At 39.1% G+C, this 19,659-nt stretch overlaps 1 protein-coding gene across 1 annotated transcript in view; it reads left to right on the top strand.

The window, feature by feature from the left end:
* The window catches only part of DDX10 (DEAD (Asp-Glu-Ala-Asp) box polypeptide 10), a 193,893-nt gene that overhangs the window by 35,715 nt on the left and 138,519 nt on the right, over window positions 1–19,659 (top strand). Inside the window, exons 12-13 of the mRNA XM_010572595.1 lie at window positions 6,353–6,441; window positions 14,661–15,126. Coding sequence (XP_010570897.1) covers window positions 6,353–6,441; window positions 14,661–15,126 — 555 coding nt within the window. The remainder of the gene's footprint in view (window positions 1–6,352; window positions 6,442–14,660; window positions 15,127–19,659) is intronic.

Genomic DNA, 19,659 nt, shown 5'->3' on the forward strand with positions numbered 1-19,659 from the left:
CAAAGTGCAGGACCTGGCACTTGGCCTTGTTGAACTTCATACAGTTGGCCTCAGCCCATCGATCCAGCCTGTCCAGATCCCTCTGTAGAGCCTTCCTACCCTCAAGCAGATTGACCCTGCCTCCCAACTTGGTGTCATCTGCAAACTTGCTGAGGGTGCACTCAATCCCCTCATCCAAATCATCGATAAAGATATTAAACAGAACAGGGCCCAACACTGAGCCCTGAGGAACACCACTTGTGACCTGCCGCCAGCTGGATTTCACCCCATTCACCACAACCCTCTGGGCTCGTCCATCCAGCCAGTTTTTCACCCAGCGAAGAGTACACTTGTCCAAGCCAGGAGACGCCAGCTTCTCAAGGAGTATGCCATGAGAGACAGTGTCAAAGGCCTTGCTGAAGTCAAGGAAGATAACATCCACAGCCTTTCCCTCATCCACTAGGTGGGTCACCTGGTCATAGAAGGAGATAAGGTTGGTCAAGCAGGATCTGCCTTTTGTAAACCCATGTTGACTGGGCCCAATCCCCTGCTTGTGCTGGACTTGCCATGTGAGTGCTCTCAAGACAAACTGTTCCATAATCTTCCCCGGTACCGAGGTCAGGCTGACAGGCCTGTAGTTCCCCGGATCCTCCCTCCAGCCCTTCTTGTAAATGGGCATCACGTTGGCAAGCTTCCAGTCCTCTGGGACCTCCCCCGTTGACCAGGATTGCCGATAGATGGTGGAGAGTGGCTTGGCAAGCACCTCCGCCAGTTCCCTCAGTACTCTTGGATGGATCCCATCAGGTCCCATAGATTTGTGAGTGTCCGGATGGCGTAGTAGGTCGCTAACTATTTCCTTGTGGATTAAGGGGGGTATATTCTGCTCTTCGTCCTCGCCTTCCAGCTCAGGGGGCAGAGTACCCTGAGGATAACTGGTCTCCCTATTAAAGACTGAGGCAAAGAAGGCATTAAGTACCTCAGCCTTTTCCTCACCTCTGGTGGCAACGTTCCCTTCTGTATCCATTAAAGGATAGATATTCTCCTTGGGATTCTTTTTACTGTTAACATATTTGTAAAAACATTTTTTGTTGTCCCTTACGATAGTGGCCAGATTTAGTTCTAGCTGAGCTTTTGCCTTTCTAATTACCTCTCTGTATGACCTAACAAGATCCCTGTACTCCTCCCAAGTTGCCCGCCCTTTCTTCCAGAGATGATAAACTCTCCTTTTATTCTTGACTCCTAGCAAAAGCTCCCCGTTCAGCCAGGCCGGTCATTTTCCTCGGCGGTTCGACTTGCGGCACATGGGAACAGCCTGGTCCTGAGCCATTAAGATTTCTTTCTTAAAGAATGTCCATCCCTCCTGGACCCCTTTGCCCTTCAGGACTGTCTCCCAAGGGACTCTCTCAACCAGTGCCTGGAAGAGGCCAAAGTTTGCCCTCCGGAAGTCCAGAGCGGTGGTTTTGCTAACCCCCTTCCTTGCCTTACCAAGAATTGAGAATTCTATCATTTCATGGTCGCTAAGCCCAAGACGGCCTCTGACCATCACACTTCCCACCAATCCTTCCCTGTTTGTAAATAACAGATCTAGCAAGGCTCCTCCCCTGGTAGGCTCACCCACCAGCTGTGTCAGGAAGTTATTCTCCACACACTCCAGGAACCTCCTAGATTGTTTACTCTCTGCTGTGTTGTATTTCCAGCAGACATCTGGAAAGTTGAAGTCCCCCACGAGAACAAGGGCACACGATTCTGAGACTACTGCCAGCCACTTGTAGAATGATTCATACGTCTTTTCAACCTGGTTGGGCGGTCTATAACAGACTCCCAGCACAATATCTGCCTTCTTGGCCTTCCCTCTCATCCTCACCCATAAGCACTCCACCGTGTCATCACAATTGTGTAGCTCTGTACGGTGGTAGGCAAAAATTTATATATAAAAAAAACTCCATTTAAACCCAAGAAAAAAACTTCTATTGTGAGTGTAGTTGAACACTAGAACAGGTTGCACAGAGAGGCTGTGCAGTGTTGGTTGTTGGATATTAAAACTGGGTGTCTTCCTGAGCAGCCTCTCTAGCTGACCTTGCTTTGAGCAGGGCTTTGGACTAGATGATCTCCAGAGGTACCTTTCATGTTCAACTATTCTGTGATTCTGTAAAGCATAAAGCTTTTAAATTAGTGCAAATACATCTACTTTTCATCATGTATTCTTGGTAGCATGATGAAGAATAGGAAATGGGTACTCTTTTCAGTTCAGTAGCCCTTTTGATTGAAGGGGTTAGGTAAAGGCAATAAAGGCAATGTTCAAGGGACTACTATTTTTGGTGTTTAGGTATCCCACGTTTTTGTAGCGTACAAAGTATTACTTGTAGCATGTCAGCGTAAGCTTCATCCTAACATTGCACAGGCCATGTGTACTGGTGACATATTATGATCATCTCCAACTGCCACAGGAAGTTGCAGTTACAACAATTTGTATTAGAAGTGACGGAGCAGCTGGTTGGGGGAGGACAAGAGTAGGAGGAAGCCAGCATTATGTTACTTGGAATGAAAATACTAGCAAACCTCTGTGTTTCTGGCTTTGGCTTCTTAAGATCTCTTAAAAGGCAGAGAAGATCATTCTGAATTAGGCAAAAGAAAATAATGATTAAGTTCAGAGTAGCACAAGAATAAAATCAAACATGGGCCATCTGTCAGTGTTACAGATAAAAATTTAAATTAATTTAAAAAAATTTTTTTAATTGCCATTTAATTACCCTTTCAAGCCATTTTTGTTGCAATTTTTCATTTATGGGTAGCAGTGCAGTATTGTCTTGCAGCAAACTGTACATAAATCAGTTTTTGAAAATCTTGAACTATGGACAAGTGGTTTATTGTGGAACTGTCCCTCCTTAATAAGATTTAATTATGAGTGTTCAGACATACTATGCAAATATGCCCCAGTAGTCTTACATATCAATGTGAATAAAACAATAAAAATAATGCAAATGAAATCCTGACCTTGGATCCTTATCTGGAATGCTGGAATTCTCAAAGACATAGGCATTGTGCTGTCTAGCCTGTCTGTTGCAAGCTGCCAAATTCTTGACATTTGTAAGAAATAAATTCCCTACCTGAATGGATCAGATAGCAGTGAAACAGCACAGTTGTGCACAGAAGTTCAGGTAGGATATAGTGTACTGTGTTGAGGACATGAGGTCTAAGTGATTGTGTTCTCTAAGCTTGTTGATTTACTTCAAGATGCTTTTACTTTGTTTAAAAAAAAAAAGGGGGGGAAAAAAAGAAAATTCTTGATTACTAATTGCTTCAGCAAACTTCATGGTTCATTTGATAGGACATGGTTCCTCTGCTGTTGCTTGGAAAGAGAGTGGATCAGACTGGGGGTCCTTTGGAGCCTTTGTAGTTCTTCTCATGGACTGATGCTGCCTTTTGGCATTTCTTGTAATTTTAATATTTAATATATCAATTCATCCAGTTCTGGAAAACAGTTTAAAAAAGAATGTTTTTTTCTTGCTAGTTTGGACGTTACTGTGTAGGGGGTACTGGGACACTGAAGTGATGTCTGTCCATTAAATTCTTCATTGCACCCAGAGGGACACACAGGGTGCTACAGCCTGAGATTCCAGTCATGCCCTGACTGGACTTTGAATTCTGTCAAAACAGCATATAGATTGAATTGTGTGTGTTTTAATATTTAAAACAATTACCCAAGAAATACATCAATAAATCAAAATTTAAATATAGCAAATTAGTAGAGCATAGTACTTATTACCTTGTGTTTCTAATACTTGTATCTCAGGTGGTTTTGGGGGCCTTTAGCTACTATTGTAATAGAACTGTAATATGTTTCTGATGCCCAACCGTAACATTTTTCCATAATGGTATAAGTTAATTCATATAATATTTTTGTAATGTTCCGTTATTAAAAAGAAACATCCTTGAAAGTGATATCAAAACAGCAAAAATAGCAGTGGACAACAGCAATTGATAAAAGAGCAGGGAAAAAGTTCAGACTCACTGAACTTGTTCTCCCTCAGCTGTCCAGTGTGTGTGTGCAGAGTGACCAAGTCTTAGGAGAATTGAATAAAATCCAAGAGAGATGATGATATTTTAGAAGAAGGTCAAAGTGAAGGTACTGAAATCAAATCAAAATCAAAGAAGTCATTTGCTCTTTCTGTACTTCATTTCTCTTCTTGTAAAGTAGAACAACTCTTCTATGCTGTATCTAACTTTTCTAGTTTGGGTGTAAGCTCTTGGAGCAGGGAATATCTTTTGCTGGAAGTGTTCACAATGCCTAAAATAATAGAGAATGAGGTCAGCTGAAGACTTTAATCGTCATTATATTACTATTGAATGATCTTTGAAGCCTCTTACCTTAATTAGATGCCCATTTCTTTGAACATAGAGCAATACCATCCTGCGTACAGTCCATGACGAACTTGAAAAATTGTGTTGAGTCTAAGTGGGCTGAACCATGTTGACAGCTGATAGATGCGAGTTAGATCATCTGGCATTTGTTTGGTTGTTCATTCTTAGTTATAGTAGGGCTTGATACGTGTGCAAAAGGTGTGTTCTTTCTGCCTCATATCTATCATTTATTAATTTCTAGACCACGATTACCAAAGATATACTAATAAAGTATGTGGGTGGCTTTATAGCTTATCCAACAGGCAGAATGAGATGTCTACTCTGTGGCATGTAGTGACTCATGTAGATCTTCAGATCTGCAGCTCTCAGATTCACAGAAAAGATACTTCTTGTTTAACCTGCTATTTTCCATCTGTCAGTACAGAGAAAAAAAGAGGCTCTGTCATTTTTTTTTTGTCACTGCTTGCTAGACAGCAATAGATTAATGAGCTCTGTCAAATTTGAAGCCTTTCTTAAAGGTTCTAGTTATCTTTGTGAAACGATTAATAATTTAATGTGACCAAAAAGTGTTTTATACCACACCTCATTCTAGGTAGCAGTTGAATGTATTGTGCTATCACCTTCCACTACTAAAATTAATTGAAGGACGTAATCTGGACAGGAAACTTTACCCCAAAACTTAGCATTTGGAAAAATAAGCAAATGAAAATTTACTTCCATAATGAAGTGTTGGGCAGCTTAAAAAGTATATCTCTTAGCTCTTACATGTCTTACAATTAATAGTTTTTATTTCAGTTTGCCAAGGGGAAAAGTATGACTTTATGACATTGCTTACTTTACTGTCTCATCTTTCTTTTCACCTTTGGAAATGTTTTTTCTCTTATAAGCATTTAAAGAATCCCCATAAGAGAACAATGCTCCTAACAGATTGATACTCCTAACTATTGGGTCTTTTCCTATTCTATCTCAGGTTAACAAGAAATCATTGTGGGTTTTGTTGTTTTGTTTTTTGTTTTTTTTTTTAAATTCCACATGAATTATTAATACAATAATTTTCTCTGACAGCTGCCTGTACCAGAACAAGGGTGTGATTATAGTATGCTTGAATATAACCCTATGAACTTAATTTGCTATTGTTACTAGTGTTTACTGGTTTAAGCCTCATGGTAGGAGTTTTGGAATGTGTTAGAAATTAGGTTACTAACAACAGAAATCCAAAGATCTTTTCTGGTACTTAAAATATTCCTGTATTTATGTGGCTGATGATAGGCAGAAATAGACTATGTAAAAGAAACATGCGATGAATAAGAATCTTTTCTTTTGGGAAGGATGGAGGGAAAATGCAACACAAGATTAAGTTATTCTGTTATGCAGTGCTTCCAGTTTTCTTGGTGAAAGTCTGGGATTAATTGAAACTTCAATCTTAGACTGATCTTAGTGGATGTTGTATAGTGAATTTATGTTGATCAGCTGAGTTGCATTCATTGACTGCATGTATGTGATGAGCTGATGGCAAATGCAAGGTAATACGAATTATCTTAGGCCACAGTGAAGTGCCGCTACATTGAGTTGATTCACTTCCTGTTAGTGGCTAAGATTAAGTCAGGACACGTCAGATGGATAGCAACACAGTCTGTTCTTGCTTTCACATAATTCAGATATCAGAATAGCATAACAACATTTGGAAAAGCTGGGAGAAGAAAAATCAGTGATGTTTCCTTCTGACTAATTTGCCATATTTTCTTTCTAGGGAAAATAACATGACATACAGTTGGGAAATTCAGCCAATTACTGTGCATTTAATGAAATATTTGAATATTTGAAGTTGCATCACTTCTGTATACATTTTGGCTGATGGGTATTGTGTAAAAGAATTAAAGCCTGAAATCAATGTTAGACCACTTAATAGTGAAATTCTATTTTGTGTTTAGAGCAACAGTATAATGTTAGTTTCATATGTTAGTAATTGAGTGGTTTCTTTTTTTGTTAAATACTTTTATTTTTCTTTCAGTGTTTTGTATCCTACTTGCGTTCAGTTTACTTGATGAAGAATAAGGAAGTATTTGATGTTTTCCGATTGCCTCTAGCAGAATATGCCCTGTAAGTATGGTCAAGTTGGAAAGTGAAAATTGTATAGTGAGAAGTTTTGGAGTGTGTGATAGCTTTAAATAGCTGTTTTGACTATGTTAACACACAGAATTGGACAGTCTTGTAATGTATTTACAGTTTCATATTTATGTTGTGCTTTTGCATGTTTTCAAAGACATTCTAAATAAAAATTATGTGCAAAACCAACATATCTCTACAGAGAGAAAAAACTCTTAAAACAGAAGGTACATTTGCTATATACAATAGAAGACAAAACTTGTGAAGTAAAAGGATAGAGAACAGTAGGGGTTTGGTGGGTTTTTTTTTGGGTTTTTTTTTTTTTTTTCAGATTACCCTTCAGCCTCATAGCTAAATGCCAACCTGTAAAGTGTATTATTTAAAAAGAAATTGGAGTATGTAAAGATGATATATTACAGTCTCATTTTGAGTGTGATTGGGACATAGCTCCTTGGACATAAATTACTTTTCAGAAGATTCAGTGTGCTTGGTAAAGATGAAGCATCTGCAATGGACTGAATAGCATCTATTTTACTGTGTCTATTTTTGTACATATATGTGAACCATTCCACATATTTTATGGGAGGGAAATTAATTTTGACAGGTTGATTTTACAGATGACAACCATCTGAGATTGTTTTAAGAAGTGAAGTTTTCGAATAATCTCGTGGGACATAGGGTAGACAGAAGGGAGCAGGAAGGTGCTCAAAGATGCATGGTAAATTAATTTTATGTCTCTGGAATTTCATACAGAGAAGACTTAAGTCTTCAAACTTGTCAGCACGTGGCATAATGAACTAAAATGTGACAAATTACTAGACTGTAGAACACCTGGTCTTCTTGTGCTGTGCTGCAATTAACATGATTATGTTTTTTAAGGTACATAAGCCTATTATAAAAGATGCTTTCTTACTTTATGGACTGAGAAATTTTTAAAAAGGAGAACTAGCAAAAACTTGAAAAATTTCACTACATGCATTGCCTGCCCCTTCACCTGTGTGATTTGTCATCCTCTTTAAAACCTTATTTTAGGTCTTACTATGCTGAATGTAAGGGGGAGTGGCAGAAGGTTAGGACTAAGAGGGATGACCACATAAACTTAACCAGTGTGTTAAGAACCCAACTGACAGATGGTGGTAATGCTGAATTTTTGGAATCCCAGTGCCTCTTTCTGGATATCAGTATGGTATGCCATCTAGTATCTGATATCGGTGTGGACAGAGTAGTCTACGGTTCTGTTCTTCTCAGGCCTCTGTGCCAGGATTTGGTCCTTCATCAAAGTCAATTCTAATCCCATCTTTGCAAAGTTACATTCTTATATTAAAATGGAAGAAACCAGACAGTTGTTTGGAAAGAGTAGGAGAGGTTTAGTCAAGACTGTGAAATATATGGAAGCATAATCAAAAAGTCAGAAGATAATAAATCTGGGAGATAACTTGGAGATTCTGCTCTAAATGAAGAGTTTGTTGGCACTCTTCTTCCCCACTCTCCAGACTGCTAGTCTACCTAAATACACCCTGCAGTGTCTTGGCTTTCAATTCAGTGCACATGCACTGATACAGTGGATCAGTCAGCTTAATTTATTTGAAAGGCCCTCAAAGTCTGGTATGTTTGAATTCTGCATTCAGAAGCAACCTTGGTTTATGTTCTGTGCAAAAAATCATGGCAGAGGATCCTTTCTTCCCTTTACCTTCTGTGTGTATTCTCTGAAAAGTATTTCAGCCTCCCTGTGGAGATTTACTGCTAGCTTGATAGATGTTACTCCACTAAAAATCCTGCAGAGAAAACAGGCTGCTTAATGCCCCTGTCAGGTTTGCATTTCAGTCTGTCAGGCTGTTGCCCACTTTCTCCACTGCTCTTTTGCCTGGCATGTCTGTGGACTGATATTCTCTTAAGCTCTGTTGACTGAGTCTGTAGAAAAGCAGTAGTCTTTTTTTGTATATTATATAAAATGATTTATACGTTATATAAAATTATTGTATATCTAGAAAACAATACATATAAAAACCAAAAAGTGATTGTGTATGTTGATACACATATACACATATGTATTCTAGAGATTGATCACCTTTAAGCTGTGGTAGATTAGTGTTCTTTCCAGTATCCTCTCATTATGAATTGCTATCAAGAATAATTTGCTGGAGGAAGACTTGCACAGGCCTTGTGTTAACATAGGCAGCCTTTAAGTTTGGTGAAGGAGAACCTCGATGCTTGCATAAAAGAGAAATTTGTGTTTTCATTGCAAAGGACAGCTTTGAAAATGTAAGAAAACATAAACAAACAACAGGGTGGAAAGGAATAATTAGTTAGTCTGGCCTCCTGGATAGGAGACAAGGTAGTGAGGAGGCAGGGGTTCGAAATACTTTACTTCTCAGGCACTTAATTTTGTTAAATGCTAATATGTATGTATCAGTCTCCAGCGGCAGATCTTAACAGGCAAGCGTCTTGAATGGACAGATTAGTCACAGCTCTAAGGGGCTGCCAAGGAAGGCAATTTCCTCTGTGAATTTTGTTATGTCTTCCAGGAGGAATGCAGCATATTTTTCTCTTTTTATCCCTGTTATTGGTACATAGAGAATAAATAAAGCAGGTTAAAGCCAAGTTATTTGGGAAATGTCTGATACACACGATGTAGTACCCAGCTGATTTTGCAAGTATGGCTTACAGATCAGTGTTACAAAGCAGTAGGTAGCTGCAGGTGCTGTCAGGTCTGAACTGGGTGATGCCAGGATACATGATCCATCTGTCCCTATCTGTCTGCCATCTCACTGATCAGGGAAAGCACCCACTGCACTCTCACCCTAGTCCCCCTGGCTGTGGATGTAGGCATGACCCTTACTGCATGGTTAGGGCAAAGGGTTTCGTTGTTGCCTTGCTCCGACTACCATGAGCAAGTGCAGGTCCCCCAGGCAGCACCCATCACAGGCTTTGCACATCTTGTCATTCCTTTGCTGGTTCTTGGCCTTCCTTCTCACTGCCCTTGGACTTCCTTTTCTACACCCCAGTCTCCTTCCAACTAAAAAGCCTGCCACTAATTACTTTTTTTTGTTGTTTCCAGTCTTCATACACCTGTAACCAGACTTATCGTTTCTCATGCTGTTACCTAGTTAATCTCAGCCTCCTATGGTATTACTCATACAGACCTTAATATTCCATCCAATGATCTTAAGAGTTTGGGCATTTCTCATGCAACTCCCCCTCGACCACCTGGAGATCCAGTCATCCCTTTCTGAGCTTTCTGTAACTACTTCTGTAAGCATCTGAGCTTTCTGATCCTGCTATACAGATCTCTGAACAAGCTGCAGTCTCCTCTCTCAAAGTCCGGGATTATTATTGTCTTAGGCATCATCCTCATTTCTTCTAGGATCTTGAACTACCTTTTCTCATTTTGCAGCCAAGTCTGCTATTGACCTTCACTCGCCTTAGAAGTAAATGTACTTGCCCATGCATGAGTAGCAGTTCCAGTAGAGTGCCTCTCAGAGTTGGCTAATCCAGCTAACTTGGAGAAACGATCTTTAATGCACTTGAGAAATCTTTGATGCTTGTGCTCTGCTGTGTTGCCCTTTGAGCAGGTGTCAGGGTGGCTCAGGTACCAAGAGCACCTGGGCCTGCAACTGCAATATGGAGGCTTCTTTTACTTTTGTAAAGAAGGCTACATCTCGGTCTTTGAAGTGCTCGAATTCCAACCATGACATCTTCTTTGTTGGCCTTTGATCCTGACCCATAAACTCTTGATTAGCTTGGCCCCCATTATTATTAGTGGAGTACCATGCATTTGAGCTTCTTAATGTAGAGGGCTAAAGCTGGCTAGTAAGATAAATAACACAGCAAAAGCAATTTCTCTGTTCGTTTTGGTTATTAATCAGACCATCTGGAAAGCCTGTTTATTCAGATTAGTGTCACTTTAGTTGATTTGATTTCTCCTGTTTTCAAATGGTTGCTCATCCTGTCTTCTGAAAACATTTTAAATGTTAAATGTAGATGTAGCATATATTGCAAGGAAAGTAATACACATTTCTTCTCTTGAAATAGCTTCTGGGAGTATTTAACCTTTTCCCAGCTATTTTAAATCTTTGTCTGAACTTGTTCTACAGTAAAAGAAATCACTGTGCTGTGTTTTTATGTGTTCAAATCATTCTGGAGAAGTTCACTAATGGAATATGTCTTATATTTAGTAAATGTACTAACAGTATTAGAATGAAGCACTAACGTGTAAAATTCTGCAGCAGTTCTGCAGAAGTGACCTCAGACTCTTTACAACTGGCTCATATTTCAAAAAGGACTGGAAATCTTCTAGGTGCAGATTAGGAACTCTTGTGACACTTAAAAATTGTACTGGTCTTAAATTTCCTGCTTAATTTGTTTTGTGCAAGGACAGATTTTTCTCTGAGTGTCTAAGCTTCTGTCTTTTTAAAGAGTTGAGAGATGCCCAGCTTTTCACCCCGTCCAAATAGAGGCATAGTGAAGTTAGTATGTTAATGTAACAAGTTCTTTGTTTGAGCATAATTAACAAACCTCAGAAAAGGCAGTATTTTGTCTGATACACCATTCATTTGAATTAATTTTAAAAAATGTTTACTGATGTTTGATTTTTCCATATTCAATAGCAAACAAAAGTGGTATTCTTCTTAAAGCCATACAATGTTCTCTGAGTTTTACTCTTTTAACTTATGTCCTGAAAATCTTTGTCAGCTTGCTTTGAATTGAAGGAGGTACCTGAGCATTGTAGGTGTTGTTCATTTACTTGTGTGCATTCCCTGATCATTGTTAGGGAATGATGATGTCTGGCCAGCTCAGTTTCTGTTGGTGAATAGAACTGCCAGCTGTACTTTCATTTATAATAGCAAAATAATCCATTGGTTTCAGTATTACTTTTAGAAGCTGATTTAAAATGTCTTTCTATAAGAGCTTGCTCTGAAGAAGTCATTGCATTTCACATCAAAATATGAAACAGGATTTTTTTTTTTTTTTTTGGTATATCAGCTGAATTTGTCTTGCCATTTAAAGGCTACCATAGTCTAAGACTACATTGTGCTGTTAGCATGTTTTTAGTGTTCTGTGTTAGAATTTGTGAAATCTCACTAAATAACTGCTTTTTGTCTGTCTTTATGAGAAGACATTGCACATTTCTTATTCCAGAAGAAAGCATGAAATGCTAGCGCTAAAATCAAAGAATAGCTGTAACTTCACTCGGAGTAGGATTGTGGTCTGAGGGGCTGTCATGGTTTAAGCCCAGCTGGCAACAAAGCACATGAGGCCACTTGCTCACTCATCCCTGGCGGTGGGGTAGGGAGGAGAAAATATAATGGAAAGCTCGTGGGTTGAGGCAAGGACAGGGAGGGATCACTCACCACTTATGGTCATGGGCAAAAGACAGACTCAGTTTGGGGAAAAAAAATAAAAAAATTAATTTGTTACCAATCAAATCAAAACAGGCTAATGTGAAATAAAGCCAAATCTTAAAAACACCTTTCCCCCACCCCCCCCTCCTTTGCAGACTCAACTGGACGGGGAATGGGGGTTGTGGTCAGTTCATCACACCTTGTCTCTGCCACTCCTTCCTTCTCAGGGGGAGGACTCCTCACACTTGTCCTCTGCTCCAGCGTGGGGTCCCTCCCACGGGATACAGTACTTCACGAACTTCTCCAACGAGGGTCCTTCCCATGGGCTGCAGTCCTTCAGGCACAGACTGCTCCAGCACAGTCTTTCCCATGGAGTACTGGCAATCTTTGGGGGCATCCCCCTGCTCCAGCAAGGGCTTCTGCCCGGGCTGCAGGTGGACATCTGCTTCCCTGCTCCCCTCCACGGGCTGGGGGAGGACAGCCTGCCGTCTCACCATGGGCTGCGGGGGCATGCCCTCCAGCCCCGCTCCTCCTCCACCTCCTTCCTCACTGACCTCGGTATCTGCAGAGCTGTTCCTCTCACATTCCAACCTCCTGCAGGTTTCCCCTTCTTAAATCTGTTATCTCAGAGGCACTACCACCATCGCTGATGGGCTCGGCCTTGGCCAGCGGTGGGTCCGACCTGGAGCCAGGGAAACTTCTGGCAGTACATTGTGTCTGTCTGCATGAGAAAGAGAAGTGAACACAGATTGCGTAGCTGTCATATAGTACTACTACTTGCAGTACTTTGTCAACAGTTGACAGCAGTACTTTATGTAGAATAATGTGAAATCTGGAAAAGCAAAAAAGTTTCTTTTGCAAAGGATTTTTTTTGCTGCTTTGATCCCCTTGCTGGAGAGATTGCACATTCGTTGATGTCGCAGCGATCTATATGTGTTTTACTGTGCCTGGTGTTAAGGCCCAATTCCAGGTTTGAATCTCCTCCAGCTGCTGTAGTGAAGCATTATATCTGCTTTGTTTTGTTATTTTTCAGTTAGTCAATAGGCCAAACTTTGACACATAGTTTCATTGCAAAGGTAATTAGTGTTAGCTGTCAAACACTGAAACAAGTTTAAGATTGGTGGTTGCTACAATTTCAGTTCCCAAATGTGTTGTGTTATCCTCTCAGCAGTGCACTGTCAGTAAATGTGCAAAATACACTGGATAAAATCTTCCTTTGATCTTTTTTCATAAAATTCTGTTTGCTTTATTATTGCTGTTGATTGCTTGTAGAACAGTACTGGGTTATCAGAAATACTTAAGCAAAATTAACTTTATATTAAAATCTAAGACTTTATTTATTGAAAAACTTGTTCCTCATCCTAACAGTGTGGGCTGCTTTTTGGGTGCGTGTCCACTTCTCAGTGTTTTAACCTGTGGCCAGTACCAAAACTGCCCTGTTTAACCACAGGTGTGGTTGCGTTTGGGTTTGGTTTTTTGTTTGTTTGTTATTTAAGCAGGATGCCTCTCCTGTTTACTACTCTGTCCCCTTGGCTACCATTAACAGTTCAAGGCTCTCCAGGGCCTACAGTCCACTCTTGCTGCTCTGCAGTACCATTTGGATGCTTCATGGAATGTTTATAATGACATTTCCGCCAGGGAGTATAGAGTTGATTTTTCTCCTGTGACATAACTTGAGTCTCTATTCAGAGCTGTGTGGTGAAGAGAAGACATAATGCTGTCTACTTGAAATGAGCAGCATTGAGAGAAGAGGGGGTATATAACTGCATAATCTGAATTGAAAGAGACTGGTCTTTTATAAGTGTGTGCGTATGTGTGTATATGTGGCCATATTAGTTGGTTAAATACTTTACTCCTTTAAGTGTACGTACAAGCCATGAGTATTACAAACACTATCAGTTCTGTATCGATGTGTTTTTTAAATGTTGCTGTGGTCTCCGTGTGTTCCTTGCACAACACCAGTGACCCCCACATTTTTTATTCACCTAATGAGAAGGCTCATGAACTCTGGAAGACTTAAATACTGCTTTTTTGAATTTTGATTTGATTTGATAGGTGTAGTAATAGTGGGCAATTACAAAGTTTACTGAAGTCAAATGATCTGTTTGAGACAGAGTATCTGTTCCCATGCAATGCTCTCCAGCATTGTTGTTATACAGTGTTTTTGCTTTTTGGCTTATTTTTGTCCCTTCATGTGTAAGAGTATTAGTATAACTTTGAATTATCAGGAATAACTGGGTAAAATAATAGTATTTTTGGCACTGCTAGTTATATATGCCATGAAGGTAAAGCCTTGCTGTAGAGGGATGCAGGCAGGTGAGATTTCCTTTAAGGGAGAAATGTCTCTCCCTTAGCTTTTTCTGCGATTAGTCATTTATCCGTACAGTGTGTGTTCTTCTGATCTCTCCATCACGGTGAGGTGGTGGGGATAATGTTCTGGGTGCACTTGTAGCAGTGAAGGACACTGACAGATATCAGTGCTATCTGTCCTTGACATGATATCCATGTATCTTCAATACCAAATAACATTGGTGTTTCTTCCACCATCTTTTACTGTGAATCATAGATAATTTGCTCTTGTCTACAGCTTTTCAGGTTCTTTGTTTGCTTTCTTTCCTGGGAGGATTTGTTCTTGAGAGTTCTCAGTTATTTCACCTTCATTCCCCTTCCAAAGTTCACTTGTGTTTTTCAAGCTAGACTGTACTGTTGTAGGCTAAATACTGTTTTGTAAATATGTTGGTCAAAAGGTATCAATATGAATTACCATAATTAAAATTGAATCACTTGAGACATTGATAAGGGCTTCTAATTTAGTCAAATTTTGCGTATCTGCCTTTCAGATTGATTTATTTGTTTAATTCCATGCTTTAGATCACTTGGTCTTGCCATGGCACCCCGTGTGAGATTTCTTCAAAAAGTTCGGAAGCAGCTGTGTGTGAATGAGGCAGCTGATGGGACAGATCACTTGAAGCAGACAGAGCAAAATAAAAATACCCTCTCGATAAATGAGGAAGGAGTGGAGAAATGCGAAACTAATTTCAGTGGAAAGGCATCTGATAACAAAACAAAGGAAAAGGAGAGAAGGAAGGAAACTGAGGAATGTTCTGCTTCCAATGAAGGTGCTGAGGAGAGCAGTGCGTCTGAGGATGAATTGAAAGAGGTATCTGAGGAGGAGGAGGAAAAAGAAGTTCCTGTACCAGGCAGGGTACCAAACCCAGACTCCATGCAGTTCTTTGAAGATGATGACGACGATGATGATGATACTAAAGATCTTGACTTGCTGACAGTGAAACGACGGAATGTTTTTGGTGTGGAAGCTAAAGATAATCCAGCACCGGTAAGTGCACTTTACAGTAAGACTCATGAATCTTAATGATTTTATATTGGACATACTCCAAGTAAGGAGGAGAAAAGAGAATAGTCTGCTCTCAGCAGAATACTTGCTTGAAGTCAGATGTGTTGTCCCTACGTATCAGAGGTCAGGATTGCTCCCAAAAGATAAGTGGTGTGACTTATGCTTTTATCATTTTATGTTATTAGCATAAAGTAATTTTATTTGCATAACGAATATCCTTGTAGTTGCTGTAATTTATGAATACATGATTTGAATGCCTGGGAAATTTTGACAGTTTTAATTCTTATCACTTACTAATTTGCTTGTACCTCTCTAAATAGCTGCCACTTTCAGTCATAATTTTGATGCTGTACTGCTGTTTATGGCACTGGGAACCAAACTGCAATCAATACATGATGAGCCACTTCCTGATACAAATCGTAACAAATGATCTTTACAATAATGTAACCTTCAAAACATGATTTTTACTTTCAACAGGAGCTTTGCTATTAGGAATTGAGGCAGTATCAGAGAGAGAGGGAGAGAGCGTGCGTAGTTCTTGTAAAGCATGGTTATAAAGGCTTATTAAAAGTATTCATGTAGATATTTCATTTCCTTGGTGAGTAGCTTTATAATCCAGGATTTCTCTGTGCTCGGTGTTCTGAGAAATGTTGTTTTCATTTAGTCTTTAAATACAGTGTTATATAGTAAGGGGGTGTGTTTGGTTTTTTTTATTTTTTTTATTATTTCTATAAAGCAGATTTGGTACATGCATACTGTGAATTTTTTGTGTATCCTTTGCGATCTAGCAACTATATCTCTGTAGTAAAGACATACAAGTGAAATAGCCATCTGGTTCAGCAAGCTGTTTTTGTGAACTTATATGCATGCAAGGGGAGCCTCATGTTAAGCAAAGTATTTGTTTTTCCAACTGGTATTTTAAATCTTTCTTTTTCTGTGCTGTTATTTAACAGCACAGGACACTTGTCAGCACAGGGCACTTGTCATGAACTTATGCTAATCAGCCCACTAGCTGCATTTATGAGCAGCATCTTTGCTTTAGTATTTAGTGAAGTGTATAAACTAGTTTTATCAGCTAACTTTGTCGAAGATGAGCAGTTGCACAGTAACCTAACCACTGCCTGCACTCTCTCTTCCACTATGAGGTGGCTACTGCAGGTTGCCATCTTGTCTGAGAACTATGGGAAGAGGATGGTCCTGGAATTACCTTTCTGTTCCTGTTATTCTAAGCCTGAGCTGTTGTGCCCCAGCACAGCCACTGCCTGGCAGTAGCTTATATTTATTAATAAATTTCAGTTTCATGTAGAAAAGAAATTGCTGTTTTAAAAACAAAGTGGAGTGAAAGTTTTCTGTCTTAGTTAAAGAATGATGTTCTTACAGCTTTCATATTGCTCCTACAATTTTCTACGCTGAAATACACAGACAATTTCATGTGGCTTTTGTATGTTGGAAAGTGAACAGGGAAATTTTGTTCAGGAAGTGATAAAAGGAGAAACTTTGATGTAAAAGAATGAACAAAAGAAATTTTATGAAAAGTACCAGTGATTTACGAAGTAATTTGGAACATCACTGGGTAACCTCTTAACAGTTTTCCAGCATTAAACATTTATAGGTTAGTTTAGGCTCAGGCAAGTCAGACATTATTTTCTGTGATTCAGTGTTGATGAACTACAGTAAGGGATATTGGTTTGTACTTGGTGTGCAAGTGTGGAAGACCTTGTATCACCTGAAACCTCTTGTACATGGGGGCATAATAATGAAATATTTAGTTATTCTAAGCAGCTGTGAACAAAAACCCAGAAGTTTCAAGATCTGTATCATTAAGAACTTAAATATAATTCAAATAATCTCGTAAAGAAATGCCTATGGTAATGCTTTATCTAATTTTTGCAAAGTAGAAATGCAAAGCATACTATGCTTAACTGTGGGAACTGGTATTGATCAATGCATACGGTAGTGTGGTGTTTATTACCTTATGTCAATGTGAAAATTGTTGATAAATTGTGGAATGCTTTAAATGTAAGGATTCTATTTTTAGTAGGAATAAGAGAATAAAGGTTTCTATCCCTAACCGTATATTGTCTTTTAATGTTTTGGTATACAAATGAACATAATAGAAATTACATAGAAAGATTCAGGCATTGTGCATCTTTTATTTCACGTGTATACCTCAGCACCACATTTTGTGGATGTTAAAACCAAATTGGTAATGTGCAACACTTTTTATATTTTTTCCCATTTGTTTATTTTCTGGATAAAAGTTTTGAGGTGATTATTACTGCATTAAGGTAGATCAGCTCATATCTAAAAATGAGAAAGAAGTGGTTCCTCTGGGGTGTGAGAAGCACTGAGCAGCGTGAGCGCAGTTTTTCTGTTGCTCTGTGTTGGAGTGTCCTTCTAGGGAGGACTTAAGAACCAGTTTGACTCCAGTGTACTGGATCATTGCTACATTTCTAGGATGAGGCAGTGCATTAATTAATAGTACCAAATGCTGTAGAGAATCTAGGAGTATGAATATAGAGTGTATACTTGGCTAGATCAGTTAGAAGTTGTTTTTTTAAATCTGTTTTGTGTTCTAAATAAGATCGGAGTCCTGTGGAAACATTAGTGTGTGATTGTCTAATCAGGAGATTATGAATATGCCCATAAAGGTTGAATTCAGTTTGCATTTATAGTTTAAATGTGTATGATTGTGATTGATTTTGCAATTTCACTATTCTTACCTTATGCTTCTTGTTGACAGCAAAACAGTCCTGCTGTGATTGTTGAACTTCAGGATGTTTTTGTGAATGGAAACATTACATTCAGTTTCAATTTTTGAATAGCTGCTGTTAGAGACACCATGGCTTCCTCATCCTTGTGTCTTCCCTAGCCTCTCCAGTGGAAGAAGAAGCAAAAGGAGGTGTTAGGCTGGCTCTGAGTATCCTGTGTGGTGATGCAGTGCCCCAACCTTTGATTGCAGGTGGGGTGAGCTCATCCATCTTCGTAACAAGAGAAAGGAACTAGGCAAAAGGAGCAGGGATTATTTAAACTGATGATGGAGTAGAAGGGGATTTGTGTGACTTTCTTAGAACACTTTGTTTTTGTTGAATGTCCATGGTACCCAACCGAACTGTGAAAGGTAGGTCACAGTGTGACATGAGACACATCCAATGTTAGCTCTTCTAATAGCATGACATGCAGCTAGGTTCCACTCTTTCCCTTTCTTAGTGTGGCCCTTGGCCACGTGCATACTCTGTCTTCGTTGTTTTGTGATAACAGATAAAAGAAAAATCTGTTCTCTGCACTGCTGTATAAAAGAAGAAACCTTGGATAAGGTGAAACACCTTGGCAGATATTACAATTTTGTTATGAGCTTCTGAGCTCTTTTTTTAAGAGGTATTCACTAGCTGCCCTATTTACGAATTTGACTTAAATATGTCAGGAGTTTTAACTGGTGATATAACTCATGGGACTTACTTAGAAGTACAGTGTTCTTATGCATAAAAAGAAGGTCAGCTATATGCATAGAGCCATTAGCAGATATGCAGTATTTAGCTGTTGTGTTAACATTATGGAAATTATTCATTTAAAGTACATTTAACAATATTAGCAGTATTGATGTTGCAGACTATAAGTACTCCCTGGTTACAAACTTTGTTTTTAATGGTAATCTTATAAAATTGGTTGTTGCATTTGGAAATATGAAGGCTATACTATTTAAACTTCAAGCATTATTTATTTTGAGAGCTAAGATTAAGCCTGTAGTTGTTTTTTCTTGGTTTTGTTTATACTTTAATTTTAGTCATCTTGTCAGACATATCGCATACTGTCAGACTTGTCTTCTGCTATGGAATATTCTGTTTTAGGGTAGAGAATATTAAACTACTGAGTTCTTAAGATTGCTGTGACTCCCTCCCTGCTCCGCCATCTCTTATTTTATGGACCCCTGAAACTTTTCAAGTGGGGTATTTACTGGCTGCTTGGAACACTGCAGTAAGCAGAAGCGTACAGAGGGCTGCCTTAAATAGTACTTGCAGATTCCTTGGAGTTAGTCTGGACTCTCGAAGAGCCTACTGTTTGAATACTGTGGCTGTGGAGGGAAATGATTTTATATGTCATGATTCTGTCTCAGCTAGCTGGCTTGCCTTGTAATCCAATAATACTACAATGAAATTTTCTTACACTTCTCAGGCACATAAACACTGTAAGGTAACATATTATGACCTGGATATATACAAGTTTATAAAAGCAGGAAAGACCAGACAAGGGTAAATCTCCCTAACTAGATGTGACAGGTGAGTCTACACCAAGAAGCAGAGAGTGATAGCTAGTTGTAATGTGGACTTTGCACAGAAAATGGATCAAGGAAACATCATTTGGTATGCACCAAAGTGAGGACATAGTTCTCCAGAATTTTATTCTGTGATGTTGAGAAGAAAGCCTGTTAGGCTCCACAGAAATCAGAACTAATTTTCAGAGATGTGATTCATCTTGATTGATTCTCTTACATTGGCTTTTCCTTCTGAATGGAAT

The sequence above is a fragment of the Haliaeetus leucocephalus genome, unplaced genomic scaffold (assembly GCF_000737465.1).
Source record: "Haliaeetus leucocephalus isolate CR32 unplaced genomic scaffold, Haliaeetus_leucocephalus-4.0 Scaffold351, whole genome shotgun sequence".
In the NCBI taxonomy this organism is placed as follows: Eukaryota; Metazoa; Chordata; class Aves; order Accipitriformes; family Accipitridae; genus Haliaeetus; species Haliaeetus leucocephalus.